The sequence below is a fragment of the Brachyhypopomus gauderio genome, chromosome 4 (genome assembly GCF_052324685.1).
Source record: "Brachyhypopomus gauderio isolate BG-103 chromosome 4, BGAUD_0.2, whole genome shotgun sequence".
Lineage (NCBI taxonomy): Eukaryota > Metazoa > Chordata > Actinopteri > Gymnotiformes > Hypopomidae > Brachyhypopomus > Brachyhypopomus gauderio.
The window spans coordinates 16,258,881-16,286,537 of record NC_135214.1 but is presented as its reverse complement, the minus strand read 5'-3'; the positions used below and the strand labels follow the sequence as shown (position 1 = coordinate 16,286,537).

General features: G+C 43.0%; 2 protein-coding genes across 5 annotated transcripts; one reads left to right on the top strand and one right to left on the bottom strand.

Annotated features, from left to right (window-relative positions):
* Window positions 1-20: 20 nt before the first annotated feature.
* Window positions 21-14,820, bottom strand: LOC143512389 (solute carrier family 35 member F5-like). 4 transcript variants are annotated; one of them, XM_077002630.1, is made up of 17 exons: window positions 14,773-14,818; window positions 12,250-12,308; window positions 12,077-12,105; window positions 11,813-11,935; window positions 11,437-11,586; window positions 9,950-9,991; window positions 8,306-8,378; window positions 7,939-8,114; window positions 7,757-7,838; window positions 7,385-7,472; window positions 7,151-7,215; window positions 5,181-5,285; window positions 4,663-4,822; window positions 4,257-4,347; window positions 3,827-3,981; window positions 1,715-1,811; window positions 21-906 (listed from the first exon to the last, which is right to left on the bottom strand). In XM_077002630.1, the coding sequence occupies exons 1-16, from the start codon at window positions 14,787-14,789 to the stop codon at window positions 1,730-1,732; spliced, it is 1,497 nt and encodes a 498-aa protein (XP_076858745.1). In that variant the 5' UTR covers window positions 14,790-14,818; the 3' UTR covers window positions 21-906; window positions 1,715-1,729. The 4 variants fall into 4 exon arrangements, with proteins under 4 accessions (XP_076858745.1, XP_076858748.1, XP_076858746.1 ...); XM_077002633.1 differs by lacking the exon at window positions 14,773-14,818 and adding an exon at window positions 12,985-13,494; XM_077002631.1 differs by lacking the exon at window positions 9,950-9,991 and having other exon boundaries at window positions 14,773-14,820.
* actr3 (actin related protein 3) lies at window positions 13,719-23,209 on the top strand. The gene is made up of 12 exons (XM_077002634.1): window positions 13,719-13,901; window positions 16,062-16,117; window positions 16,392-16,516; window positions 16,720-16,830; window positions 17,009-17,104; window positions 17,218-17,325; window positions 17,624-17,767; window positions 18,289-18,462; window positions 18,576-18,668; window positions 19,108-19,233; window positions 19,391-19,474; window positions 19,590-23,209. Exons 1-12 carry the CDS (start codon window positions 13,858-13,860, stop codon window positions 19,683-19,685), a joined length of 1,257 nt encoding a protein of 418 aa, XP_076858749.1. The 5' UTR covers window positions 13,719-13,857; the 3' UTR covers window positions 19,686-23,209.
* Window positions 23,210-27,657: the final 4,448 nt, after the last annotated feature.

The following is a 27,657-nucleotide window of genomic DNA, read 5'->3' as shown; positions in this document are numbered from 1 at the left end:
CTTGCTTACACATTCAAAACTGCAAATTAAAGTGCGTTTATTGAGAAAAATGTTACATTGAGACTTTTAAACTTGTTAAAACAGACTTTCTATCAGTGTTGTGATTCATCATACTCAGGAATCACAATGGTCCCACCAACTTGATTTAGATGCAGAAGCCAGAATTAAAATGATGGACAATACATGGTTTCTGACTGTGCTGGAGAAAAAGACGTGATGAGGAGACACATGAGAGGACACCGCCCGTGATGTGGGCGTCCACGGTGGTTTTGGTAACACAGCTGAGCATTCTTAACACAGATCGTCACTTAACAAGACACATTCATTTCACATCTTCTGGTGTCCCAATTCTCCATTTATTTATTAACACTTTCATTTCCTGTGACAAGTCATGTGAATCATAAACATGTGTACTCATCCCAGGGTACGTCACATGGACTTTGCCAGCACTCTGAGATCCCTACACCAAGTACAGTAGAACGATTGTAAAAATAACATGCTATTTGCAATGGATGGTGATTTGAAGATGGAAAGAAAAAAACAAACAAAAAATAAACAAACAAAAACATCAGCCAACAATCTACCAACAATCTGCTTACCAAAAGAATACCCTGACCTGCAAGCTCTGAACAGCCTCTAGTGATGTAATAACAAGCTGATAAGTCAGTTCTGTATTCAGTCTTGTACTGACAGACTAAAGAACACAGACGTCTGTTCAGAAGGCCCCGATGCCAGACCCCCCCTCTTTTAAAGGCACACTGCCACTCAGTGTGGCAGAGACGGGTGGGGCCATCAGTCACTGGGAGGGTGTTGCTGGAGAGTGCTGGTTTTCTCGCCCTGAGTGATGTGGAGGTGAGGGCTCTGGACCCAGCGGCTGTGGGCAGCGATCGGCAGCTCACGGTTCACCTGCATGTGTGGAGTGGAGTTTGTGTTTGTATGGATTCTACAGAGCAGAGGAGCTATCAAGAAGTGAGAGGTTGCAAAATTCAGGCTGGAAAGTTAACATACTCAGAACAGAAGACTGAATGCCTGTGTGTGTGTGTGTGTGTGTGTGTGTGTGTGTGTGTGTGTGTGTGTGTGTGTGTGTGTGTGTGTGTGTGTGTGTGGTCCGCCAAGCTGAGGCATGTTCTTTATAACTTTTCTGACAGTTCAACATAAACACACACGCACACAGACACGCACACACAGACACTCTAAAAGGTCTGAGCCTGCGTAAAAACAGAAGAACTGTGTATTTATAGCACCGTTCAACTTGATTCACATTCAAAATCAACATCCAGTCAGTTCACTCAGGTAAACTTATGGAAACAGGCCTGCTGTGTCACCAAGATCAGATCACTGCCTCGACCTGCTCTGGAATTAAATGATGCCAAAAGAAACAACATCCAAACCACCAACATCTGTGTTCAAAGAATGACTTCCCGTTGCCCTGTCTTATGTCCGCCTTAGAATGCAGAGCAGATGTCAAAGGAAAACAAAAGTCTTTCCAAACCAAAGGCTGATTTTGCAAGTGCTGCTTCATTGGTCCACACTCTCAGCTGCGCAGATGTACCACAAACCTACTACTTAGCCATCTTAGCAAAGACGATTATTTATTTATGTTTGATATTTTGAGTTTGTATTACGTTTGGTTTAAAAAGTCTTTTGTAATCTAAGAGAAATGCAGTGCAGGGGTTGTGCTGATCAGTGCAAAGAGCAAATATTTCCAGGTTACCTCTGGGCATGTTGGTCAGGAGCAGTAATCTCTGCTGTCAGGGGCGGAGCTCTGCATGGGGAGAAGATTCTCACACTGCTCAAGGTCCTCGGAGAGTCTGCAAACAAACCCCACCACATACAAACTATTACATACATCTGAACTCTATGAAACACCATTGAATATATACCTGTGAACACATTGAACAGTCTAAAGTCAGGCATAGTGTTCTAGGTAGTATTGGGATATACTGTAAACCTTCAGAAAATCTGTCATACTGCAGGCTCATATTACAGAATTTCATTGGAAAGGTTGCAAAGGGTGCTATGACTTAGAATACTGCATTTTGTGAACGTCATGAAATAAAATAATTTGATTAACAATTATGAATAATAAAACGAATAATCTAAAATAGTATAGAAAATGAGTTAGTCACACTATCTTTTTTTTTTTTACTATTGAGACTATCCTGAGTGGAAGCTTGTTTCGTGGGCCTTCTTTTCCTGCATCTCTAATGTTTCCCGCTATCGCTGGAGCTGAATGCTAAGCAGCCCTGGCTCCTCTCCCATCTCCTCCACTCTTCACGACCCTCCCCAGATTTACCTCACAGCGTTCTACAACACGCTGTGTGGTGGCGTGACAAACAAAACATTCGAAACAAATGTTCATCCGGCAGGAATTTTGCATGGGCACGTTTCTTTCTGACCTTGAACACATATCGACGCAGACAAGTAAAGAAAACCAGAGTGTAGGTAGCCATTTTAGAATAATCAGAGGGCTCCAATCAGCACCTCTACAAGCCTTCCCTGATGAACCTCTTTCTGCCGTCCTTGCCTAGCCTAACTAGCTTTATTACATTTCAAATAGAGGAAAACAAAATACACATCCATCTCAAATATACTCAATGTTGTCAAAAGCATTTTATCCACCAACTTTCATCCCACCACACAATATAAATGATAAGATCTTAAGACAGCCACCAAGTAAAAGGAAATGTGTCAGATGTGATCACAACATACCACCATCTCCACAGTTTTACAAAATGGGAGGAGCGTGCTGGCAGCATGCATCGTTAAATGGAATGTGGGAGATTACACTTCTCCCAGCTTCTCTGGGCTTTGGAGGAGCTTGGACAGGCTCGCGCTCCGAAGCCCCACCCTGGAGTTGATCTCCACGTAGGGCGTCACGTTCAGGATCACTCACAGAGCTGTAATATATGCCCATCTTTAAACATGGGAAGGATTCAGCTTGACCTTGTTTCAATACACCAGGACAGGCATCATGCATATGACCGGACAACCAGACAGCACTAGTCAACAAAAAACTAAACTAAAACTGTAATAAACAACACAAAGACAAGCATCGAGATGTGAATTCTGTTTAAAGAAAGTATGCACTAAATACTCTAAGAACATGAGTGTTACATGTGCGGCCTGTGCTTGCTGTGCGAGACTCTTACCTGTGCAGCCTGTGCTTGCTGTGAGAGACTCTTACCTGTGCTGCCTGTGCTTGCTGTGAGAGACTCTTACCTGTGCGGCCTGTGCTTGCTGTGAGAGACTCTTACCTGTGCGGCCTGTGCTTGCTGTGAGAGACTGTTACCTGTGCGGCCTGTGCTAGCTGTGAGAGACTCTTACCTGTGCGGCCTGTGCTAGCTGTGAGAGACTGTTACCTGTGCGGCCTGTGCTAGCTGTGAGAGACTGTTACCTGTGCGGCCTGTGCTTGCTGTGAGAGACAGTTACCTGTGCGGCCTGTGCTAGCTGTGAGAGACTGTTACCTGTGCGGCCTGTGCTTGCTGTGAGAGACAGTTACCTGTGCGGCCTGTGCTAGCTGTGAGAGACTGTTACCTGTGCTGCCTGTGCTTGCTGTGAGAGACAGTTACCTGTGCGGCCTGTGCTAGCTGTGAGAGACTGTTACCTGTGCGGCCTGTGCTTGCTGTGAGAGACAGTTACCTGTGCGGCCTGTGCTAGCTGTGAGAGACTGTTACCTGTGCGGCCTGTGCTTGCTGTGAGAGACAGTTACCTGTGCGGCCTGTGCTTGCTGTGAGAGACTGTTACTTGTGCGGCCTGTGCGGCCTGTGCTTGCCGTGCGAGACTGTTACCTGTGCGGCCTGTGCTTGCTGTGCGAGACTGTTACCTGTGTGGCCTGTGCTTGCGGCAGACGGAGGAGAAGATTCTGCGCAGGAGCACCATGGCAGGGTCCCAGTTATTATAGTGGCACAGGAACGCAGCCAGGAAGAACGAGAGGAAGACAGGAACCGCTCCTGCAAAAAACAACCAGGAGAAACTGGCCTGGCACGGACACACATGCACGCGCACACACACACACCCATGTACACACATACAAACACTTTTTTTGTTTTAACTTTAGTACATTCAGTTTAAAAATCAACTAAATGACTATGACGTTATAGAGCAAAATGTCTTAAATCAAGACCACTTATAAATTGAGTGAACTATGAATTAACTAAACCACTTAAACATTTAAAAGAATTTTACTAAAAGCATACAGATGTATGCACACAAACACTTTTTAGATTTGACTTACACATATACAACAACCTCACCTTCTGCATGCATATATCAGTAATGATGGAAAGAGGGATTGTCAGACTTAGAGCCAACGTCCCAATCAGAGATGAAGTGAGAAAACAGCCCCTGTTAAAAGACACACACACACACACACACTTTTGTGTATAAAACTTGCTTATTTTACATCTTAAACCTAAACCCAAACCTAAACACACAAGCCTAACCATATGTCCACTAGGTCAATGCAGGAAGAATACGAGTTAAAGAACACAATGACACCCTACAAACATCTAATACACACATTTATGTATTCACCTACACACACACGGCTAAAGCAAATGTTGATCTGCTGCAGGATGTGTGTGGCCATGTGCACGTGTGTGTGGAGGTGGTGCAGTGTGTGTATGTGTATTACACACACACACACTCACACACACTTACCACAGCCAGAGGAACTCTGACAGCACAGTTCCGATGAGGCCATTGATGAGAATGTAGCTGATCACCAGCCAGCTGGGCATCTCGAATGCCTCCAGCCCAGAGTAGTGCAGCATCAGGAAACCAGGCCAGAGCAGCAGCAGATTAAACAAGCCCACGAATCCTGCACGCACACACACGCACGCACACACACAGACAGACCTGTTGGACCAGTGGCAATTTTTGTTGTGACTCTAGTACATCATATTTAAAAATTAACCAATGACAACATTATAAAACAACATCTCTCTCTCCGTCTCTCTCTCCCTCCCTCTCTCTCTCTCTCACACACACACACACACACACACACACACACACACACACACACACACACACACACACACACACAGTATGCTAAAAGAGTCCAGGCCACACACACACACACAGTATGCTAAAAGAGTCCAGGCCACACACACACACACACACACACACACACAGTATGCTAAAAGAGTCCAGGCTCCGTGTGTGCGTGGTCCACTCACCAAAGAACATAGGGATATCGAGCTTCTCCTCTCGATCAACTCTCCTCTTCAGCATAACGATGTAGACGGCATAGAGCAGAGCCCCCAGCAGGGACCACAGAGAACCTGAAGAACACACACACACACACTCACCTTTCATCAATCATGTGAGGGCTCGCCTTCCACAGAGATTATCTTCACTCAGGCAAGCTGCCTGCATCCTTTACTTAAAAGAGCTTCAGGGTCATTTCAGCACTGAAGGACATTTCTGGCTTTAACCATAAAAAAGTGTTACTTTTTGTTATTCCTACCACTACATTTAATAAGAGACATTAAACAAGTAGAAATTCTTTTTGGTTTTATCTGGTTATAGTCAGTATTTTCCATTTAATTTACTGGTACTCTGACTGGAAATGAGAATGCAAAATGGTCTGAAAAGGCTCTCAGTTTAAGGTTTCTAAAGGGGTAGCTGAGGTGGAGAGACGTTTGATGGAGTGTAGGTGTGGGTGAGGGGCATTTGGGTAGCTGAGGTGGAGAGACATTTGGCGGCGTAGGTGTGGGTGAGGGGCATTTGGGTAGCTGAGGTGGAGAGACGTTAGACGGAGTGTAGGTGTGGGTGAGGGGCATTTGGGGTAGCTGAGGTGGAGAGACGTTTGACGGCGTAGGTGTGGGTGAGGGGCATTTGGGGTAGCTGAGGTGGAGAGACGTTTGATGGAGTGTAGGGGTGGGTGAGGGGCATTTGGGGTAGCTGAGGTGGAGAGACGTTTGATGGAGTGTAGGTGTGGGTGAGGGGCATTTGGGTAGCTGAGGTGGAGAGACATTTGATGGAGTGTAGGTGTGGGTGAGGGGCATTTGGGGTAGCTGAGGTGGAGAGACGTTTGATGGAGTGTAGGTGTGGGTGAGGGGCATTTGGGTAGCTGAGGTGGAGAGACATTTGATGGAGTGTAGGTGTGGGTGAGGGGCATTTGGGGTAGCTGAGGTGGAGAGACGTTTGATGGAGTGTAGGTGTGGGTGAGGGGCATTTGGGTAGCTGAGGTGGAGAGACGTTTGACGGAGTGTAGGTGTGGGTGAGGGGCATTTGGGGTAGCTGAGGTGGAGAGACATTTGATGGAGTGTAGGTGTGGGTGAGGGGCATTTGGGGTAGCTGAGGTGGAGAGACATTTGATGGAGTGTAGGTGTGGGTGAGGGGCATTTGGGTAGCTGAGGTGGAGAGACGTTTGGCGGCGTAGGTGTGGGTGAGGGGCATTTGGGTAGCTGAGGTGGAGAGACATTTGATGGAGTGTAGGTGTGGGTGAGGGGCATTTGGGGTAGCTGAGGTGGAGAGACGTTTGATGGAGTGTAGGTGTGGGTGAGGGGCATTTGGGGTAGCTGAGGTGGAGAGACATTTGATGGAGTGTAGGTGTGGGTGAGGGGCATTTGGGGTAGCTGAGGTGGAGAGACGTTTGATGGAGTGTAGGTGTGGGTGAGGAGCATTTGGGGTAGCTGAGGTGGAGAGACGTTTGATGGAGTGTAGGTGTGGGTGAGGAGCATTTGGGGTAGCTGTGGTAGAGGTGTTTTCAACTGATGGGGTCATCGCTATTTAGGGGCACTTGGCCCTGGGAGAATGGTCTCCAAGTCTTCCGCAATGTGCTAGCTAAATGTTGAAGAACACGGCAGATCATGCAGGTGTATAGGACTGGAGTTTGGAGCTCACCAATATTTGACTCTTTTCTGCATGATTTAAGCACAACAGGGCTGACGGGTTCTGCTTGTCTACATCAAAAGTGCAGAAACTCATGAGACAGATGAAAGAGTGACTACTAACAGCCTATATTCCTCCTATTAGTTGTGTACGTTATTAAAATGTTAAAGGCACAGAAGATCCGATTCTGAAATGACCCAACATTGCTCATATATAATTAGTATTAAACATTTTCTTTCAAATTCCACATCTACTCCTTAGGCATGTTTTCTAGAAATCTAGAGATAATTAAAGCTGATTCCATGGTTACCAATAGTGCCTTTTCCAGCAGGGCTGTCCATCCCAGAAAAACTGACCACTGCTACTCCCACCATACTAATAATTTCAAAAGAAGAAAAACATGCCTGTATTAACAGAGCTATTCCTACTGCAAGCAGTTGATATATGTACTGAGAATAGATTTCACATGGCAATTCTCTCATTTCATATGCATGTATATAAAAAGCAATAATAATAATAATGGTGATGATAAAGCTGATCCCACCTCAGAATAACCGCAAACAGTTTGGAAAGTGTGAAGCGGTCACTGCTGTTACTAGGAAATATGGCAGCCAAGATCAATGTGAAGAGACCTGAAACAAACAACCCAACCCAACCCCACACACACACACACACACACACACACACACACACACACACACACACACACACACACCTGTATTTTGGAAGCACAGCTATAGGGTTTTTTCTTTTAGTGAGCAGCTCTGGTATTGGGTTAATAGCTCGATGGAGGCCTGCAGTGCACCATGCGGAACAGTGCAGTGCTGGAGAGAACGCCTGTGGGTCACTAGGTCAGTCACTAGGTCTCCCCCAACATGCTTTTATTGTTCATCACAATAACATGGATATCCTTTACCTGAGGTGGAGGATAGTATGTTTACAATGGCCACTTGTGTGTCTGTCAGAGCCTCCTGGTAGGCCAGATTAGCCAAGAACCACTGAAGAGAGAAACAACACAAAGACTTAACATGTGAACCTCAGTGTGTGTGTGTGTGTGTGTGTGTGTGTGTGTGTGTGTGTGTGTTTTCTAAATCTCACCACAAAGCAGAAGAAGAAGCTGATTTTGGCGACCGAGCCGACACCGCGCTTTCCCATAATCCTTTGGGAAGAGGACACTGGAGACATACGGGACAATTTGGCCTCTATGGCCTGGGACTGAGGCAGCTCGCGGACCTCCAGGACATTACTGAACCGGACACGGTGCTTTCTCACAGCTATACACATACACACCCACACCAACAACAAAAAACACCCAAAAAGTGGACAAGAGTGTAGTTCAAGTGTTGTTCACCTTATATCCATGTTTTGATCTTTATTATGAACTTCTAAAGAAAGAAAGTAGAAAATAGCAAAAAAGAGACTTCACTGTATGAGGAATTTATAAAGTTATTGCACAAACACTTACGAGTCTTAGATTGTCTAGCAGCACTGGTCTCAGGAACATCCTTAAACTTCACAGGTACATACAGAGGCTCACTCTACAGAATATAGATATGTCACCTTTATACATGGGCACATACACACACTGCACCACCTCCACACACACGTGCACATGGCCACACACACCCTGCAGCATCTCCACACACCATGAGCACACACTACATAACCTCTACAAACAGGCGCACATGGCGCACACATTACACCCCCTCCACACACACATGAGCGCGCGCGCACACACACACACACACACACAGGTAAGGAGTAGAACTGCACAAGCACATTTCCTCTCTCCAAACTAGCATCATGGTGCCTCATTCTCAGAGGTCATGTCCACACAGCTGCTGTTAGCAGCAGTTTCAGTGCCAGCAGTACGCTATTGCTAAAAACTGCCATTTCATTAGCATCAGAACTAACCGACATGCTAGTTGAGCATCTAGATTAGATGTTGAGTACATGCTAACTAGTTGAGTGTTCCACTGCATTTCTAAAAAGGAAAACAGAAAAGGAAACAGATGCTGGTCTAAATGCCTGGTAATGAAAACAACCTCTGACTGGATACCAAATACCATATTTATTGTAGTTTTGGACATACTTTGAAACAACTGGCTATTTTCATTTGAAAATATTAATACACAACACAATTAATACACTTTATTCCTTTTTTGTGCATGGTAGAGGATATAAGTAAGTACATAAAGGTGATTAAGTGGTGAGGGCTGTGGATGTGTTTGCATGTCTAGTTATTTGTGGAGATTTACTGTTAATTATATATTGGCAAAAGGTGACCCTGCTGGTTCCAGAGCTCAGTGGGCAGCATGAGAACATATATATAAATAAAACATGTTCTCATGCTGCCCACACACACACACACACACACACACACACACACACACACACACACACACTAACTCTAGAGAGCTACTTTTAAATAAATCTAACACAATACACACATTTAAGTCTAATCTTATTTCAGCAAATGCTGCTTTTTCAGAAGTAATCATGATTGGCTAAGACACACCTAATCTGGCTATTTAGACTATTGTGGTGAGCATACTTAACAGGGCTTAAGGCACATCAACAACAATGAGTCTTTCTGTCCCATACATCCAGAGTCAAATCCTGAAAGAGAGGCTGTATTTGAGAACCACAGGACAGCTTTTTTAACAACAAAACGTCCACTAACAAACTCAACAAGACACATTATATGGCCATTTCATGTGAGTTTCAAAACAGGAAGATATTAGTTCTGTAGAGTCCCAATTTCCCTGCATTATCTCTGAAGAGCTATCTTCCAAAATGATTTATTGTTCAAAGAGTATCGTTTAGTTTCAGATTGTAACTGACTCCTCTCATGGGCTTTCTGGTGAATTTGGCCTAGTTTTGACCTCTGTTTGGAAAGTGTAGCCATATGCATTAACTGTGCAATGGGAGATAAGAACATGTTTAATTTGCCTTTGGTTGGTTCATAAACCAGAACACACCTGTCGATACTGTGGTCATATATAGCACACTGTAGAGAGTAAACAGTGTGCTTTCTCCACAGCATGCTGTGTGTGTGTGTGTGTGTGTGTGTGTGTGTGTGTGTGTGTTCTGAGGGTATAATACTTACTAAGGATATATTAAAGCTGCTTGCAGCACTACTGGGAGTCCCCTTTGAATCAGAATTATAAGTTTGAATAAGCATATGACACTTTGTACAATACAAGCACTCAGATGATATTACAACATCAATGCCATAACAAGCTAATTGACACTGCAAAGAAAAAGGGACAAACTGACCAACTGACGTGGTATAGTCTGCATTAACTTCATATAGTTAAAATCTGTCAAAATGTGACTGCAGGAGTCATGGTAGGTTGTTTATGCACTGTATATGCTACAGATTTTGTGGTATCACGCTTCACACCACTAGAGGGCGATGTATTGAAAATACACAACTGTAATAAATGGGACTTTTTAAAAGAAATGATCAGTTGGGGCTTCACTACATTGTATGTAGTAAGCATTTGCAGGTACAAAATGTTTAGAATTTTAGTCATGCTAGAACAATGAATATAAATTATAGTTTATATACATATACCAGTGACACTGTACCAGTGTTTGGTAATAGCAGAAGAATAAGTGCATTACATAAGCTTGTTGGCATATTAATATATACTTAAGATATATGCCAGTTTGGTAAAGATATGCTCCTGTAGCTAGCTTAGCTACCAAACTAGCAAATATTTAATTTAATAGTAGTTTAATAGTAGTCTTTCTGCTCAAAGTTTGTTTATCCTTTTTATCTTCAACACCTTGAGAAGGGGCTTGTTTGTAAGGATGAAACTGAATTTTCCTTCTTTTGGAACAAATTATGTGCCAAATTGAAATGTAAACTGTTCAACAACGAGTTAAGTCTTCCCCGTCCTCTTGGTCAGCTAACGAGCTGTCAGAATGTATTGAGGAATATCCAATCACATAAGAGAAAAAACAATCAACTATACTGATAGGCTACCAATAAAGTAGGCATGTCTGGCAGCAAACTTTAAGGAACCAAGTAAAGAGCTTCTCCAGATCACATGCTTGTCAAAATTTACACATCCATTAGACCGGCGCCCACAAACAGGAAGTAAACGGTATGCATGTAATGTCACAGAAATTAAGCAGATACGATTCTTGATCTTTTAGTTCTTTTAAAACGACCAGTATTACTAGTTTCATAATTCATTGGCAATCTATAATTTACACAAGTTTAAATGTCTATTTATTCTCTGGATAATTTGATGGGGGTGGAGATGCCACTGGTGCCACTACAAGAAATTTGTTTGTTTAGCACAGATAAACACTTCAACAACAGCTGCTATGCAGTGCCAAGAAAAATACTCCATAAATGTCAGGTGCTCATTACTAACTCATTGGTTATACACTCTACGAGTCTTATTTTTTGTTTGTCTGTTTTATGCTCAGCTATTTCTGACCTTGTCTGTGCTGACCCTGCAAAAACAGCCATGAAACAAGACGGGTTTTAGATGGGATGATGGGATCTTACTGCCAGGCTATGTCTGAGTGGCACCACCATAGAAAGTGCACTAAGAGCACGATTGCGGCTGAACTCACAAGGATGCTGTGCTGCTGTTGGTGATTGGCTGCACACTGTTGTCTCCATGGTTTCCAAAACAGAAAGCCAAGCAGATACAATATGAACATGGAGGTCTTCACAAATGTGCTGAAGAAAGGCTTACTGTACTGCTGCTGCACAAAAACATACTGACACACACACACACACACACACACACACACACACACACACACACATTTTAAAAATTAAAATTTCTAAATACTTACAGCTCCAAACTCACACAATCTGTAATGGAGCACACCAATACTCTAATAACTTTGTATGTGTTTATGAATCTGTTTTGTAACCTGAATATGAGTCTCTGAGACAGGGAAGAAAGAATATTACAAGTTGGAGGTGGGGTGTAGAACTTACTGCAGTAAGCTCGGAGGAAGCAACCCAGATTATGTCGACAAGCAGCAGGATGATCACACCCAGCACCAGTCTCCTCTTCTGGGCACCACATACCCCCCAACTCATCCTATACACACATACACACTACAGGCAAGGCATAACATGCATTTGAATTAGGTAGGGGTGTTTGGATGTATGGTTTACCGGGCAAGTCACAATTTTTTTTTTTTGTAGCCAAAACTGAATATGATGATGATTAAGAAGGATTGTGATGCCCAGACTTACCGTGTGGTGCACATTAGAAATGGACACGCCTGTGTAGGCCGACCAATCACACAGCAATTTTCATACAAAATAAGCAAATAGGCATAATTTTGGCATTACCAATTACTCATTACATTCTAATTTAGAAAATTGTACAAATAATACCTTATATTATTCTCACACAAAATACTGACCTTGAAGAAGTCTCTCATTTAAGACTACAGCATAAGATAAGAGTCCATTCAACCGTTTCCTTAAAAAAAGGACACAACAGAAATCCCAAGCAACTGAATAAAGTTGCTCAAATGTAATTTGTTAATATTGATTTTAAGCAATTATTTCTCTGGTGATATATATATAGATTAAAGAATTCAAGCATCATCTTGTCTCAAAGCCCATAAAATCTGGAGGGCAAAGTGCTTTAGCTGATAGGACGTTTGCAGAAGCATGATATGTGAAATCTCTGTTGCTGAGCATTTTGCCAGCCTGAGCAAAGGCTATTTTTTAATTAATCTACTGTAAGGTCCAGCTAACAAAAGTCAGCGATTAGAAAACACTTTTCAAACTGTCGCTTCTTATTTAAGGTGGTGCATATGCAACCCAAAGTCCAACTAACACGGGGAATTTCACTGTACTACCGAGCAAATAAACCCACCAATATAACTAATCGCTGTTAGCACACGCAACGTCAAAAGCGATTTTAAAAGGTAAACCCAGGAGCCTGGATCATGACAGCCTGGATCACCTGTAAGGTCTGATATCACCTGTAAGGTCTGATATCTAGCTACTCAGCAAGCCACTATAACTAGGACACAATCTATCCAACTACTTTAACTATCCTCAGCAAGCCAAATATCACCAGCAAACTAAACAAAGACATAATACGCAATCTTTTAATGGCTAGTTGGCTAGCTACATTAACTACATACCTGTTTCAGTCCTGATGTTTTGAGAATCCTTTTGCCTTTACTTGCTAGCAAGCGAAATGAGCTGAGAAAACGCTCTCAATGCACAACGACTGGCCGCTGTTGTAAATATTTACATTACTTTTATGCGCTCTCGCGTTCGTCGCTACGCTTCTGTCTTTTAAGAGTCAAATTTGCACATCTGGAACTTGTAGTTTTAATGCTTTAGGTCTGCGCTGCATTTTTACTTTAGGATATTACGTCAAAAACTCATTCTCCCAACATGCATCCGAAGAGGCTCGTTTTTCAAGATAAAGAATTTAGTGCGATACATTTAAAGTCAAATTTCACATTTTCTCTAACAGATGTGAATGTAATCTAATATATATTTAAACATTTTCTTGCCCCTGTGTCTAATGATACACAAGCGCGTGTTTCTGTGATACTGTGTATGTAAACGAGTCGGACATAATAAATATTTCTCAAAAAAAGTCCGCATTAAATGGACTGATGTCCTGATTCTGATCTGCTTGTTGCAGTATCCCCCAAAACGCCGTATCAGTATCAGTGTACATTGCGCAGATGCTGCGCAGCATTCCCGCAATTTATCGCGATTCCGTATGGTAATTCGTGTAGGATTCTTTGATCTTTAAGTTATTATCCCCCGGAGTCGTGCACGTATATGGTATGTAGATCACACGCACAGCCCCGCCCCCTCGCCCCGCCCTCTCCTCTCACCGGCGTCGGCCATTTTATTTTGCTGTGTGCCGAGCGAGTGCGGAAGTGGCTCGAAACTTCACAGTGCGGGTTGAGGGTTCCGCCTTATATTCATTCTGTTCGCGACGCTTATAGTTTTCTTGTTTGTTAGAAAGCTTCGTTAGCTGTTAAGGACGAGAAATGGCTGGGCGGTTACCGGCGTGCGTTGTGGACTGCGGTACAGGGTGAGTATTTCCATTGCGATTCCTCCTGTTTTTAAAAACTGAGCAAGCCGAGGCGTTTGCTGCCAGCAGCCACTTCTTGCCCACTCACTGTCAGCTTTGGGGTGTGTATGCTAACCAGCTAGCTAGGTAGCAAGCAAGCTAGCATATACAGTTCAGAAGGCGATAAAATAAGCCTTGACTTGAAATGTAATTTTCAAAATAGACAAAGTAACTGTCTCGTATGGACAAATGAAGGGATCATAGCATGGGTGGTGGCTGTGTGGATTGTTAGCTAGCTAGCAGACAGTATTTTGTTATCCTTGGCTAGCTATCTACAGTTAAAAGACGAGCCTTGACGATGCACATACGTTTGAACATTGATCTTTGAGTTATGCGACGCGTGTGGTGTGCTGCACTTTTACAATGGCAGTCGTTTAGTGTTAAACTGATAAACGGTGCTAAATTCCTGCAAAACTCCATTCTTATGAACGATGATCTGAGCATGCGCAGTACGACTTCCTAATTTTATTGACAGTACTAGTCGCTTCCTGTTTCTCGCTTTTTAGTCCATATATGGTGGTGTTCGCCATTGAAAACGGATTTAGTAGTGTTGTGTTTTACTTAGTCCTGTATTACTGCGCCCTGTTTGAGTAATAAATGTAAATGGATTTTGTTCACTCACATCGCTGTGTAACGTTACATGTACGAGTATTTTCTCTTGCACGCCGTCTCTCTCTCTCTCTCTCTCAAGCATTTTTCTTGCGTATACTTTTGCACCGCCTGTTTTTGAATGTTTTAGAAATACATACATAAGATACAGAGAATCAAAGCAAAATATTAAGTTATTACACTGTATGCTGGTACGCTTTGGTTTAGTAGACGGTGTATTTACCTCTTCAGTGTATGCATGTAGAGACTTGAACATTCCACAGTGCATACCTATCTCCCCACTAGCAAAGGAGCATCTGCTCTCAACATGGAAAAGATTGGGCTATTTCTTGTGTGTCAGTCTGAAATATATGAAAACAGCACATCCTCTCTGAGCTGTATTTTTTTGTGTTAAGTTTGCAGAAGTGATTTTTTTAGTAAGCCATAATGTAATGGAGAAATGTAAGCACTGTTCTGTTTTGGCTGTGCAAAGTTTTAGAGGTAGGTAGGGGTGTATGTGTATATTATTTATACTTGTATATAAAAGATCAGAGATAACGATCTTAAGAGAGTTCAGATGTTAGTAGAAAATGGTTTTCATAATGAAATGTACACAGAACCCAACATGGCATATCATTGCTCTGGTCACTAGCTGTACACATCTGGGATAAACATTGGCTAACTAGCAAAGATCTCAAACCAGCATCTATCTGGGGGTATTGACCATTGACATCATAGCTAATCAAACAGCGATAATATCCGTAACATTTTGGTTGTACTCTATAAAGGCTGTACGTGGTCCTTGCATGGTCCTGTTGGTTCACTGGCTCACTATGGGCGGGCAGGGTGACTTGTTGGATGATGGCTCTTATTTGTTTTTAAATAGTTGATTTTTGTTAACATTTTTTGTCATTATACTCCTAGCTTTAAAATTTGACATTAAGCAATGTTTTGCGGTTGTGGGCAATTGATTAGGTAATCTGAACAGCTAGATTAAATATCGTGATGCCATTGTGAATGTGCGATGATTATATTTTTGCCATATCATGTATGCCTAAGTCAGATTATCAACCCTATGTATTACAATCTCCACAGCTGCTTGTTTGGGGGACTCTGTTCTGTTGTAGTGCCTGATTGTAATTCTGGGGCACGTGCCAGGCTGACGGCGGGTTGAATGTAAGCATTAGGGGTTAGTATAAGGAATACAGAGCCCCATGTGTTGCTAGCCTAATGCTCCCTGGAATGCTTAGCAAATAGGATATGCTATGTACTCCCTCACCATCTTATCGGCAGTATTGCTACAAGGAACTTCTATAGTGTGCATGCGTGCGCACATGCATGTTTGTATGTAGGGTGCTAGCAAACTATTGTCATAAACTTAAGGTCTTCTGCTCACAGGTCTTGTGTGTGTGTGTGTGTGTGTGTGTGTGTGTGTGTGTGTGTGTGTGTGTGTGTGTGTGTGTGTGTGTGTGTTAATGAAAATACTTCACCTCAAAGCTTTGTTTTCTTTATGTTTTATGTTCTGTGTTTCAGATACACTAAACTTGGATATGCAGGAAACACAGAGCCTCAGTTCATCGTTCCATCGTGTGAGTTTATTTAACTGAAACACTCCCCAGTATTCCCTCACATAACATCCAGAGTGTTTGTGAAGCCCTTTCTGTTCGAGGAGGTATGGTAGAGAGGGATAAATGTTGGTATATACACATTTGAAGTTAAAGGTATGTTTGTCTTAGCCTGAGGGGAACAGAATGAATTTCTGAAGCCATCATTCTGCAGCTTTGCCTCAGTTTGCTATGTGATTGTATAGTTATGCATGTTGTACTTAAGTTCAAACATATGCCACTGTTTTGTGCTGCTTAGGTATTGCCATCAAAGAGTCGGCAAAGGTGGGTGATCAAGCACAGAGGAGGATGATGAAGGGTGTTGATGATCTTGACTTCTTCATCGGAGATGAGGCTATCGACAAGCCCACCTATGCCACCAAGGTGTGTGATTCCTCACAAATCCGCATTATAGCTAACTGCAGGTATTGTATCACAACCCCATATAACCCTATATGCCACACTCACTGACTGGGAAAAAATGTGCCTTGACTCAGTGTAGTAGATATGTTGTAACCCACCTATGTCTGTGTCTTTGTCTCTCTCTGGTTCTCTCTTTCTCTGTGTCTCTCTGCCTCTGTGTGCAGTGGCCAATCAGGCATGGTATTGTAGAGGATTGGGACCTAATGGAGAGGTTTATGGAGCAGGTCATCTTTAAGTATCTGAGGGCAGAGCCCGAGGACCACTATTTCTTGCTGGTGAGTAATTCATCACTGAATTCTGAGAAGGGATGGGGGGGGGGGTCGTCACCTCATCCAGTGCAGAACGAATGTGAGGGACTCGGCAACGTGTAAAATGTAACCAAGTTTCTTAAACCTCAGTAATTTATGTACATGATCCTCTGGGTCTGACATTGTGATGGTTGTATTTCTGCAGACCGAGCCGCCCTTGAACACACCTGAGAACCGAGAGTACACTGCAGAGATCATGTTCGAGTCCTTCAACGTGCCAGGACTGTACATCGCCGTGCAGGTAAGCACTCAAGATTCCATTTGATCGGAAACTGTATGCTGTACATTTACTGTAGTCGTGGTGTGCTCATGCTAGTGTTGTGTGCGTGTGCATTTGTGCGTGTGCGTTTTCAGGCAGTTTTGGCGCTTGCGGCATCCTGGACCTCTCGACAGGTTGGAGAGAGGACCCTCACTGGTACAGTCATCGACAGCGGAGACGGAGTCACCCACGTCATCCCTGTGGTCAGTCTCACACTCTAAGAATAGCCCTGCACGTATGCAAATGCACCGCGTGAATTGCCTTTTGTTCTTCATGGACGGTGTCTTCATATTCATGAACATGAGGCAGACTGGGCTTTTCAGTCATTTTGTTGTACGAAAAACCAAGCATTTAAAAGTGTATATATATTTTTACTTAAAATGGTCAAATGGGGAATGATGATCATGGCAGAAGCTGCTGATGAGATTAAGGTATGAGAGTGGTCATCATGGTCAAGTACACTTTACTGCCGCAGTACAAATGCAGTGCCATGCGTTGTAGGCGGAGGGTTACGTGATCGGCAGCTGTATAAAGCACATCCCCATCGCAGGCAGAGACATTACCTACTTCACACAGCAGCTCCTGAGGGAGAGAGAAGTGGGCATTCCACCTGAGCAGTCCCTTGAGACCGCAAAAGCCGTGAAGGTAAGTGTGTGTGTGTGCGTGCGAGAGATGTTTGAATCACCATACTTTAAATTCAAGTAGGGTCTTGCACAACATAACCTCATGACTCACTTCTGCTCATGTTGTGTTTGAGAGAATGTTGTTTAAAAATAGCAACTTTGCTAACAAAACATGACTTGTATTGTTGTTTCTATGATGAAATATAAATTTCACCCCAAACATTAAAAGGAAATTTGTGTGTACAGTACAGTACGTCTTTAGCATATAATGTTGAAACATCTGGTGTTGGCAGCATCACACAGTAGGTCTTGTGTGTCTGTCCTGACATGGTTTTATTTCCTTTTAGTATGCAGTTTAAAAGCCTTGTCAGAGTTTGACTTGGCTTAGCTCTCTAAAGCCGTAATGAGGCTGTTTCTGAGGTAGATGAAGACGAGGCCTTCATTGTCACAGCTCCTCAGAGACAGCAAGCAGGCCAAAGGTATTATAAGAAACACTCAGCCTGAATCTATTGAGTGTGTGTGCGTGTGCGCCCCCTTCTGTAGGAACGTTTCAGTTACGTGTGTCCTGACCTGGTGAAGGAGTTTAATAAGTATGACACAGATGGTTCCAAGTGGATAAAACAATACACAGGCATCAATGCCATCAGCAAGAAGGAGTTCACCATCGACGTGGGATATGAGCGCTTCCTCGGCCCGGAGATCTTCTTCCATCCTGAGGTGTGTGCGCGCTCGGGAAAGCACAGGCAGATGGGTTCCAGCATTGGCACAATAGTGGTACAAATCTCTCTCTTTCCATCTCCCTCCACCCTCTCCCTCTGTCTGCCTGACAGTTTGCCAATCCAGACTTCACTCAGCCAATCTCAGAAGTGGTGGATGAGGTGATTCAGAACTGTCCCATTGATGTGCGTCGTCCTCTCTATAAGGTACAGTTATGTATGCTGCACACACATGCTAGCATTTATGGTCCTGCTATGCTGCTTTCTTGTATAGTATGGTGGCTGGGAAATTATCTTTTTTTTGTTGTGTGGCTTCATTAAGCTGTGTTTTGTTTCATGATTGGATAGAATCGCAAAGGGGGAGGTACTGAAAACAAACCCCATATGTTTTTATTTGAACTTGCTAGGATCCACAGACTATGCCTTCGGGCAAGCAATATGACCTTTTAGATATCTGGAAATAATTGTCATGAATACTAAGTGATTTTGTATGTCACTGTGGGATGGGCTGTGGTGTTCATCACAAGTGCTGCTTTCTTCCCTGCCTTCCCAATACCTGCTCATGCTTCATACCCCGACAAAATGCTCCAAACATGCGCAGTGTTAACCCTGTGTCCTTGCGTCTGTGTGTCCACGCTTCTTGTAGAACATCGTCCTGTCGGGAGGCTCCACCATGTTCCGCGACTTCGGCCGCCGCCTGCAGAGGGATCTGAAGAGGACCGTGGACGCTCGGCTCAAACTCAGCGAGGAGCTCAGTGGTGGGAAGCTGAAGGTATGTTGATGAGCACGGAGCGCAGTGATGTGGCCAGTGTGCAGGTGACGAGTGTTCGCCTACCTTACGTGTGTGTGTGTGTGTGTGTGTGTGTGTGTGTGTGTGTGTGTGTGTGTGTGTGTGTGTGTGTGTGTGTGTGTGTGTGTGTGGTGCACAGCCCAAGCCCATTGATGTGCAGGTCATCACCCACCACATGCAGCGTTACGCTGTGTGGTTCGGAGGATCCATGTTGGCCTCAACAGTGAGTCACTGACACCCCTCACACAAACACCTCTGCACCCATGGTATTCTTGTGGGTAGCATGTCCACTTACGTGTGTGTGTGTGTGTGTGCTTTTTTCCCCACCATCACTCTAGCCTGAGTTCTACCAGGTGTGTCACACCAAGAAAGATTACGAAGAGATCGGTCCCAGCATCTGTCGCCACAACCCAGTGTTTGGTGTCATGTCCTAAGAAAGCACAGACCTGGGAACACGCGTTTTATCTCTCTCCCTCTCTGACACACACACACACACACACAAGGACACGGGTGGGGGGTATGCGCGGTTTGGGTGGAGCAAGCCACTGGAGGGAACAAGAGAACGAGGGAGAGCTCATTTCGGTTAACCCCAAACCTGTCTGCTGGATCCAGATGATGAATGTTTTGTTTGTTTGTTTGTTTATTCCCCCTAGAAGGGAAATGCAGTTACTAGACCAAAATGGCTCCAGCTCTTCTCTGCCTTCACTCAGTAATTAATATGCGGGCGTCTTTAAAAAATAAAATAAAAAAAACGGCAAAAAAAAACCTGCAGTCTTCTGCTGAATAGAATAATGACTATGGAAACAGTAATCTTGACATTCATGATTATGTAGAAGACTGCTGGTGTGACTCATGTGTAAAGTGTGTGGGAGCAGATAAGTGAAACACCTCAAGCAGGATGACTCTAAACGGGTCCACCACGCCAGTCCTCTCTCCCACACCCCCACCTGTGTCCGGATTCCACAGGCATTCAAGCCTTTCACGGGCCAAGCGGGGTTTAAGACCCAAACTGGAAAAAGCAGAATTATTCCACAGCGTAGGATTCCTTATGTGCTCTTTAAAAGTAAAAAAAAATTATCTATTTCCTTAATGTTACATTTTTCCTGCCTCTTTATCAAATTAGTTTTAAATATGTGACTGCTTTTACCTGCAATCATAAATACCCATTTTCCATTGCAAAGGAAAAGCTTCTATCAATAATAGGACTCTGATGAGCTTGAACAGGAATGACTATCGGACCAGTATTGCTAATGGGTTTTTTTTTTTTTTTTTTTTTTGCTTTTTTTAAAAATTGAACAACAAATGACAGCAGGTTTGGATTTATAAATGCAATGCCTAAAACATTCCAATAAAGGCTCAAAATTGTTTCTACAAAAATCACTCCTTTGCTTTTTTTCTATTTGGTCCTGCCATTTTGTAGGCAGGAAAGGTTAGCAAGAACAATTTGGCACCAACTTTGACTTGATGACCATTTGGAACAATTTGCTATTTTTAGGTATTGTTTTTGTAGCAAAGCTGTTACTTCCCAATTCTCTGATTTGATTTGGTCCTTCGGGGTACTGAAGGATCTTAATCATTCTCGTTCATCATTGAATGGTATTCAAGTATGCGTTTGTCTTCTATCTGAAAAGACTTAAACACAAAATGTGTGATTTGGGTGGATGTGAGAGTTGCTGGTTGAGCTGGTTCTGTTGGACAAAGATCCACTGATGGGCTGCCTAAACTGGCTTTCATTAGCCCATAGGTACACAGGGAAAGGGTCGATAACCAAGGACTTGTTCAGAAAACCACAGAACCAGTTTCCCTAACACCCCCCCCTCCCCCCGACGTGTATTTATGGTTCAGATTTGTTAGGTTCCTTGAATGTATACTGCACGCTCCTGAGGTCTGAGACTATGTATGCCATTTACAAAGCCAGCTGGCAAGAAATGTGTGATGGTTTTAGTCTGCTGTGTGTGTGTGTGTGTGTGTGTGTGTGTGTGTGTGTGTGTGTGTGTGTGTACATGTATGTATTTATATATATATATATATATATATATATATATATAATGTCTAAGATTTATTACAGTAAAATTCTATCAGTCAGGTAGTTATTCCTACAATGCCATCTCTGGTCACAAGAGGACACTCTTTCACTCCAAGCCCACGACATGGTTCAGTGTCGGGGTGTATTCGTGGAGATGCTTTCTTTGAAAGCCTCGAGAATGCAGGCATTACTCATTGTGTGAAAGTCTCTAGAATCACAGTTCCTGCCATTCACCGTGATAAGGTGCCTGTTCCTCTTCAGCCCGACCCTGAGAGCCTTGGTTCTCTAGTTCTTCCTCCTTCATTCCGTCTGCGGATCTCGCGCGCAGACCGGGTAATTGAGCAAGATTTCCACAACAGCGACGACCAAATATTTGTCGTAATTTTCATTAGATAACCGCACACGTCCTCACACCCTTGGTTAAAGTCCAAAACCTCTCCCTTGTCTTTTTAAAATGCTAGTGGCTCGGGGAGAAAACCGGTATTGTGTAGCAATCTTCAAAACCGCAGCCGTGTATTCTGAAGGAATGGGTCGGCTCCCTGAGACAGAAACGGTGTTTGTTCATGGCTTGCTTGTTCCTCACGAGAACGGCCAGAGGAACCATTAAAACACTTGTGTGCAGACAACATGACCACACAATACCGCGGGTAGAATATGACCGGGAGCCCATGGTCAAACTCACACCCAGTGTCTCGGTCGTGGTGTCTGATCTAGTGGGTTCGCGTCTTGTCTGGTGTATATAGTCGCGTCTGAAGAGATGCGCAGAAGCACTGACTTGATATGCTGTGAAAATCGGTGAATCTTTTTTTTATGACTTTACACAGATTTAGCTGTCTGTACTGGGATTAACTTCTTAAAACGAATAGCCATAGAATAGCGTTTATTGTTGTAATAACATGGTATTTTTTTTGGACACTATAACCATAATGGTGTGAGTGATACGTTGAACGTCTCTGTGAATGTGTTGAGTCTACCTGGAGTGTGTTTTGCTGTCACATCATCTTAACTGCATTTTTTCCCCTAAACCAACGGCCCAGGAGGGAATTTCACAAAGATTTTACCAGTCTCTTTTGTGTCCGCAATTTGTGCTATGCCATCATCAATCTTTTCGCACCAGCGATCCTAACCAGCTAATTGAATCCATCGGTCAGTGAGCTACTCCACATCCTTAAGTGAGTTCAAGGGCTCCCCGGTGCGCTTTTACAACAGGTGAGCTCATGAATATTCATGTGAAACCTACAGAGCCAAACTGAAGTTGTGCAACACACACAATTAACAACAAAATGCCGACGGTAGACCCGATAGAGTTCACCCTGAATGTAACTGGACAGTGGCTCATTTTGTTTTATTAATCAGTGACTGCGGTTTTATTTGATGTTATTTACTGGAGGTCACATTAGATAGGAAACATATGGACAAATAAATGAATTCAACCAAAACTGCCATGTAACTTGATTGGAAGACCTTTGTATCCTTATATTAACAACCCACAGATGTTACAAATCGCTGGCGATATTCCCTACTCAACGGCGTCATTTTGTCAGTAACGGGATAATATAATTAGTTACTTTTCCTGTCGTTACAACGCCGTTTACGTTACTGGTCATTAAAAGCGGTGCGTTACTATATATTATACCACAGTTAGTTCCGACCCTACAATGTGATTGGCTGAGAGGCGATCTAGGAGTGCCGATATTACATGTTATAGCACTGTAACCGAAGCTCTCCATGTATTACTCCGCCACAAACAGGTAACCTAGCAACGAAGCAGCGTTTACAAGCCAAACAGCGCAACTACAAACAAGCAGCAACATTATCAAAATGAATTACAGGGAGTTCGTTAAATCTATTGGCTTCGAAAGCATTTGTTTCGATCTGAAACTGGAGGATGAAGCTATAAATGACCAGCCTGATTCCTCCAATGAGCCAAGGTTTGTCACGCTTACAAACAATGATTTGGATGAGCTGGAAATTCAGAGAAACGAAGTTAATACCGTAAAACAAACGTCCTGGGCTCTTAATATATTTACATCCTGGTTAAAAAGCAATGACATTGCAGTCGATTTTAGTATTATCAACAAAAATGAAATGAATCAGCTTTTACGCCGTTTTTATGGATCCGTCAGAAACGTGAAGGGAGAGTTATATAGCATCAGCAGCTTTGTTGGTTTAAGAGCTGGACTGAACAGATACCTGAACGAACATCCGATCAGCCGTGGATGGACAATAATTGTTGTACTTTATTTTTAATAAATTCAACTTTATCAATAGTTGTTTTTGTGTATATTTACCTCTATAATATTTATTGGGTAAGGCTATTCCAGTGTTGTGTAAGTTTAGCAGCGAGCCATTGAATGGAACTATTTTAACTGGCGGAGTATTTTACCAAACAGGTCGTATTTTCTCATCCTCTTTTACTCAAAATCTTTCAATAAACAGCGATAATGGAACTGTGGTATAATCGCAATAATACACTCGAGGTTCGTGCTATAACGGGTAATATCGGCACTGCTGTGCTGATCTACGGCACTCGGCCTGCGGCCTCGTGCCTACGACCGCAGCACAGCAGTGCCGATATTACCCGTTATAGCACTCCCTCTCGTGTATTATTGCGTCATTGATATACTAATACGAGCGGACCGCTACCCAGGCTAGTGAGGAGTAACAGATCTCGATAGGTCACAGTTCTCGGTGTAACACCTGATTAACTTAACAAGTCAGTAAGCGATTGGCTAAGGCAGCGTTAAGCCTGGTTTAAGCCTGGTTTATACTCGACGCGCCGCGAGCGGCGCGAGGGTCCGCGCGGCGAAAATGACGTAATCGCGGAGGCTCCGCCCGTGCGCGAGGGCATCGCGCGCTGTCGCGGCGCGAGGTCGTGCACCTCCCGAATTTTGTAACTTCGCGCGCGCGCCGCGCTTCAGCGCGATCAACAAAGTCATGTTTGCAGAGTTCATACACCTATACAAGGTGGAATTAAAGCACTTGTACGGCACTTTCAAGGCCCATTTAAATATTTTCCAGCACGATAAACATAATTAAGTTAAATATTAATATATATACTCGAAATAATTCGCTTTTTATCACATTATTTAATGGTTGTTTATTTTCAAAACGCCCAATCTTAACGTCTTCACGTTCTCTCATGTTTCGTCCTGGAATTACAAGAGGCTCGTATTTGTTAACGTAATTTCAACATTTTAATGTACTTTAGCCTAAATTCCACCACTTTTCAAACCTGAAACACAAAGCAACATCAAAATGCGTCAGGTAAATGTTCATTCCCCTTTTTTTGAGGGGTGTTTCTTTATACTACCACATATCATTTCGGACAACATTGCAAAGCCATATTTATGTTTGATGCCTGGTGTGTATATATACGGTCTCTGGTCAGGTAAAAATGTTCTTTGTATACGCTCGCGGCGCGTCGAGTATAAACCAGGCTTAAACCAGGCTTAAACCAGGCTTAAACCAGGCTTAAACCAGGCTTAAACCAGGCTTAAACCAGGCTTAAACCAGGCTTAACTTTGCGCGCGCGCCGCGCTTCAGCGCGATGGACAAAGTCATGTTTGCCGGGTTCATACACCTATACAAGGTGGAATTAAAGCACTTGTACGTCACTTTAAAGGTCCATTTCAATATTTCCCAGCACGTTAAACTTAATTAAGTTAAATATTTATACATATACTCGAAATGAATCGAAATAATTCGCTTTTTTATCACATTAGTTTATGGTTGTTTATTTTCAAAACGCCCAATCTTAACGTCTTCACGTTCTCTCATGTTTCGCCCTGGAATTACAAGAGGCTCGTATTTGTTAACTTATCGTTTCGGACAACACTGCAAAGCCATATTTACGTTTGATGCCTGATGTGTTTAAATACGGTCTCTGGTCAGGTAAAAATGTTCTTTCCCCGGTTTTGCAGGGGTTTTTTATTCTCCACTGCCACCTATCGCCACCTATCGTTTCGGAGAACACTGCAGCGACGCTCGCGACGTTCGCGAAAGTATAAACGCCTACACCGCTCGCGCAGGGTCGCGCGAGGTGGGCGGAGCCGCGCGCTACGGTCGCTCGCGAAAGTATAAACCAGGCTTTATGATAGCCAATCAGAGCCAGTGTTTTTACACGCGCGCCGAAGCACGCGAGTGACACGACACAAACGGAGAAGAGGCCGAAATGGCGTCAGGTGCAAGCCGAAGAAAATTAGCATTTTCAAGGCGATATAAACATTATTTAAGAAAATACTTGAAGTTCCTGAATGTCTACCAGACTGTGTAGTTGATTTATTTAATTAAGAATAGATGTTTTATTGTTAAGTTTACTTCTGTTGTGAACAAACCAGTTGTCTCAGGTTGAGACAATTTAATTTAATTTCATAGATGTAAATGCACTTTATATAGTGTAACTGTTTACTTTTGCTTTTTTTTTTCAAAGATTTGGGATTTTAAAGGATTTTATCCTGCACTGGTCTGTGGATGTGCAATAAATATCAAAAGTAAAAAAAAATTCTGATCTATTCATTTCAACTGACTTAAAAAAAACTTAATTAATTGGCATATAACCTTTTTTTAACTGTAATGCAAATAGTTACTTTCCCTGGTAACGAGTTACTTTTATTATAGAGTAATTCATTTACTAACTCAGTTACTTTTTTGAACAAGTAGTGAGTAACTATAACTTATTACTTTTTTAAAGTAACGTTCCCAACACTGGTGTTGGGTTACTTTACAATGTATTTCCAATTACCCATTATAATGATTCTCCGTTCCAGAGGTTTACTGTAATCTGATTACGTTTGAATTACGTTTGACCAGAACGCTTGTGCCGGGCAGTGCTGCCACAAACGTGCTCTGATAAACTCATGCAGACTTTTGAACAACAATGCGGAAAGGTTGTATATATAAACAACGTGTCTTCCCCAGCAGTCCAGCACGGCTCCGAAGACCCTTTTACCATTGAGAAGTCAATGGTAGCAGCAAAAGCACACAGAGCACGAACATAACACATGGGACACGTAGACTACATTCGACGTTGATGTTGTAGTGCGACGACAGTGGTGGTAGGAGTTCACTCAACCAATTAAAGCTACAAAAAAGCGGGGGGTAATGCTTGTCCTTAAATTTCGTCATGTTTTTTTTTCCTGTAGGCTACTCCATTACTATCCAACCCTGCACATGCTTGCAGGTACCAAGCGTCTCGCGCATTCTCAGTTCAACTAGACTTCAGTCTTGTCTTCTGTATGGGGAATGCATGCTGTGTGAAATCCACGTCTGGTAACTGACTTGGTGAGCCAAGAACAGTCCACTGAAAAACTACCTCCACGTCATTGTCCTGCTGTAAGGTGATGTGTTGTCTGGTGAGTTTGACCATTTGGTTGGATGTAAGCAGTTGAAATTCCTCTGTGTACTACAGGCTTCATCCTGATACTGCCTTTGGTAGTCACATCATCAATAAAGACTAGACATCCAGTTCCCTGCCGATTTGAGTCCACTGAGCATGCATTTCGCTTAATGTTTAATTGATGAGGCGGTGTGCTGTAGATCACGGAGAGTTACGGGTTTGTCTCCTCACTTTCCCTTATTCCATCTTTCTGCTATGCAGTATTAAGGACTGTCCTTAAGGACATGTCACCTGTCATTAAGACTTTCCCAGAATTCCACAGACTCTATTGTTCACACCCTTTTCACTCTAACTGTAACCCAACCTCTTTGTTGTTGGGGCTGTTGGTTTGTGCGGAGAAGCTTCAGAGACTATGCTGGTATATTCTTTCTTTTATGGCCTGTTCAGTTGTTCCCCTTCATGAATGAAAATATTCTTGAGTCACCGCTATGGTCTTGTGTTTCCTGTCAGGTTGTTTGGCATCATCTCAAATGTGCGAGCTTCCTTCAAAGCAATGTACCAGAGTGATGATTTAGAAAAATGTTATGGCTATGATTCTGATTATAGTTGTATGGAAAACATGACTAATTGCAATATTTCATAACCCAGGTGAGATAGGTGAATTTGAGGCAGAACAGGTGTGATTAATCAACCTAGCCACTTTCTTAAACCAGTACCCTCATTAGACCACACCACTGCATTCTGTAGTCTCTGTTTATTAATTTATTAAATAAATAAATAAATATCAGTTTCAGCCTCATGTGTGTCATGGGCACTGAGTTAAGAAACAATAGCTTTGAGATCTTGAGGTGATGCAAAATCATATTTAGAAACATGGTTAGACCTTACTTCTCTAGTGCATGATCGAATGACATGACACACAGCTGCGAAAGCTAAAACTGAGTAGTCAATTTCACTGGTGCTCTAACATGAGAGAATTGTGTTTTTGGGAAAAAAAATCTAACTCTCTTAATAGGATTCTCATACCCTGAAATTAAAGCTG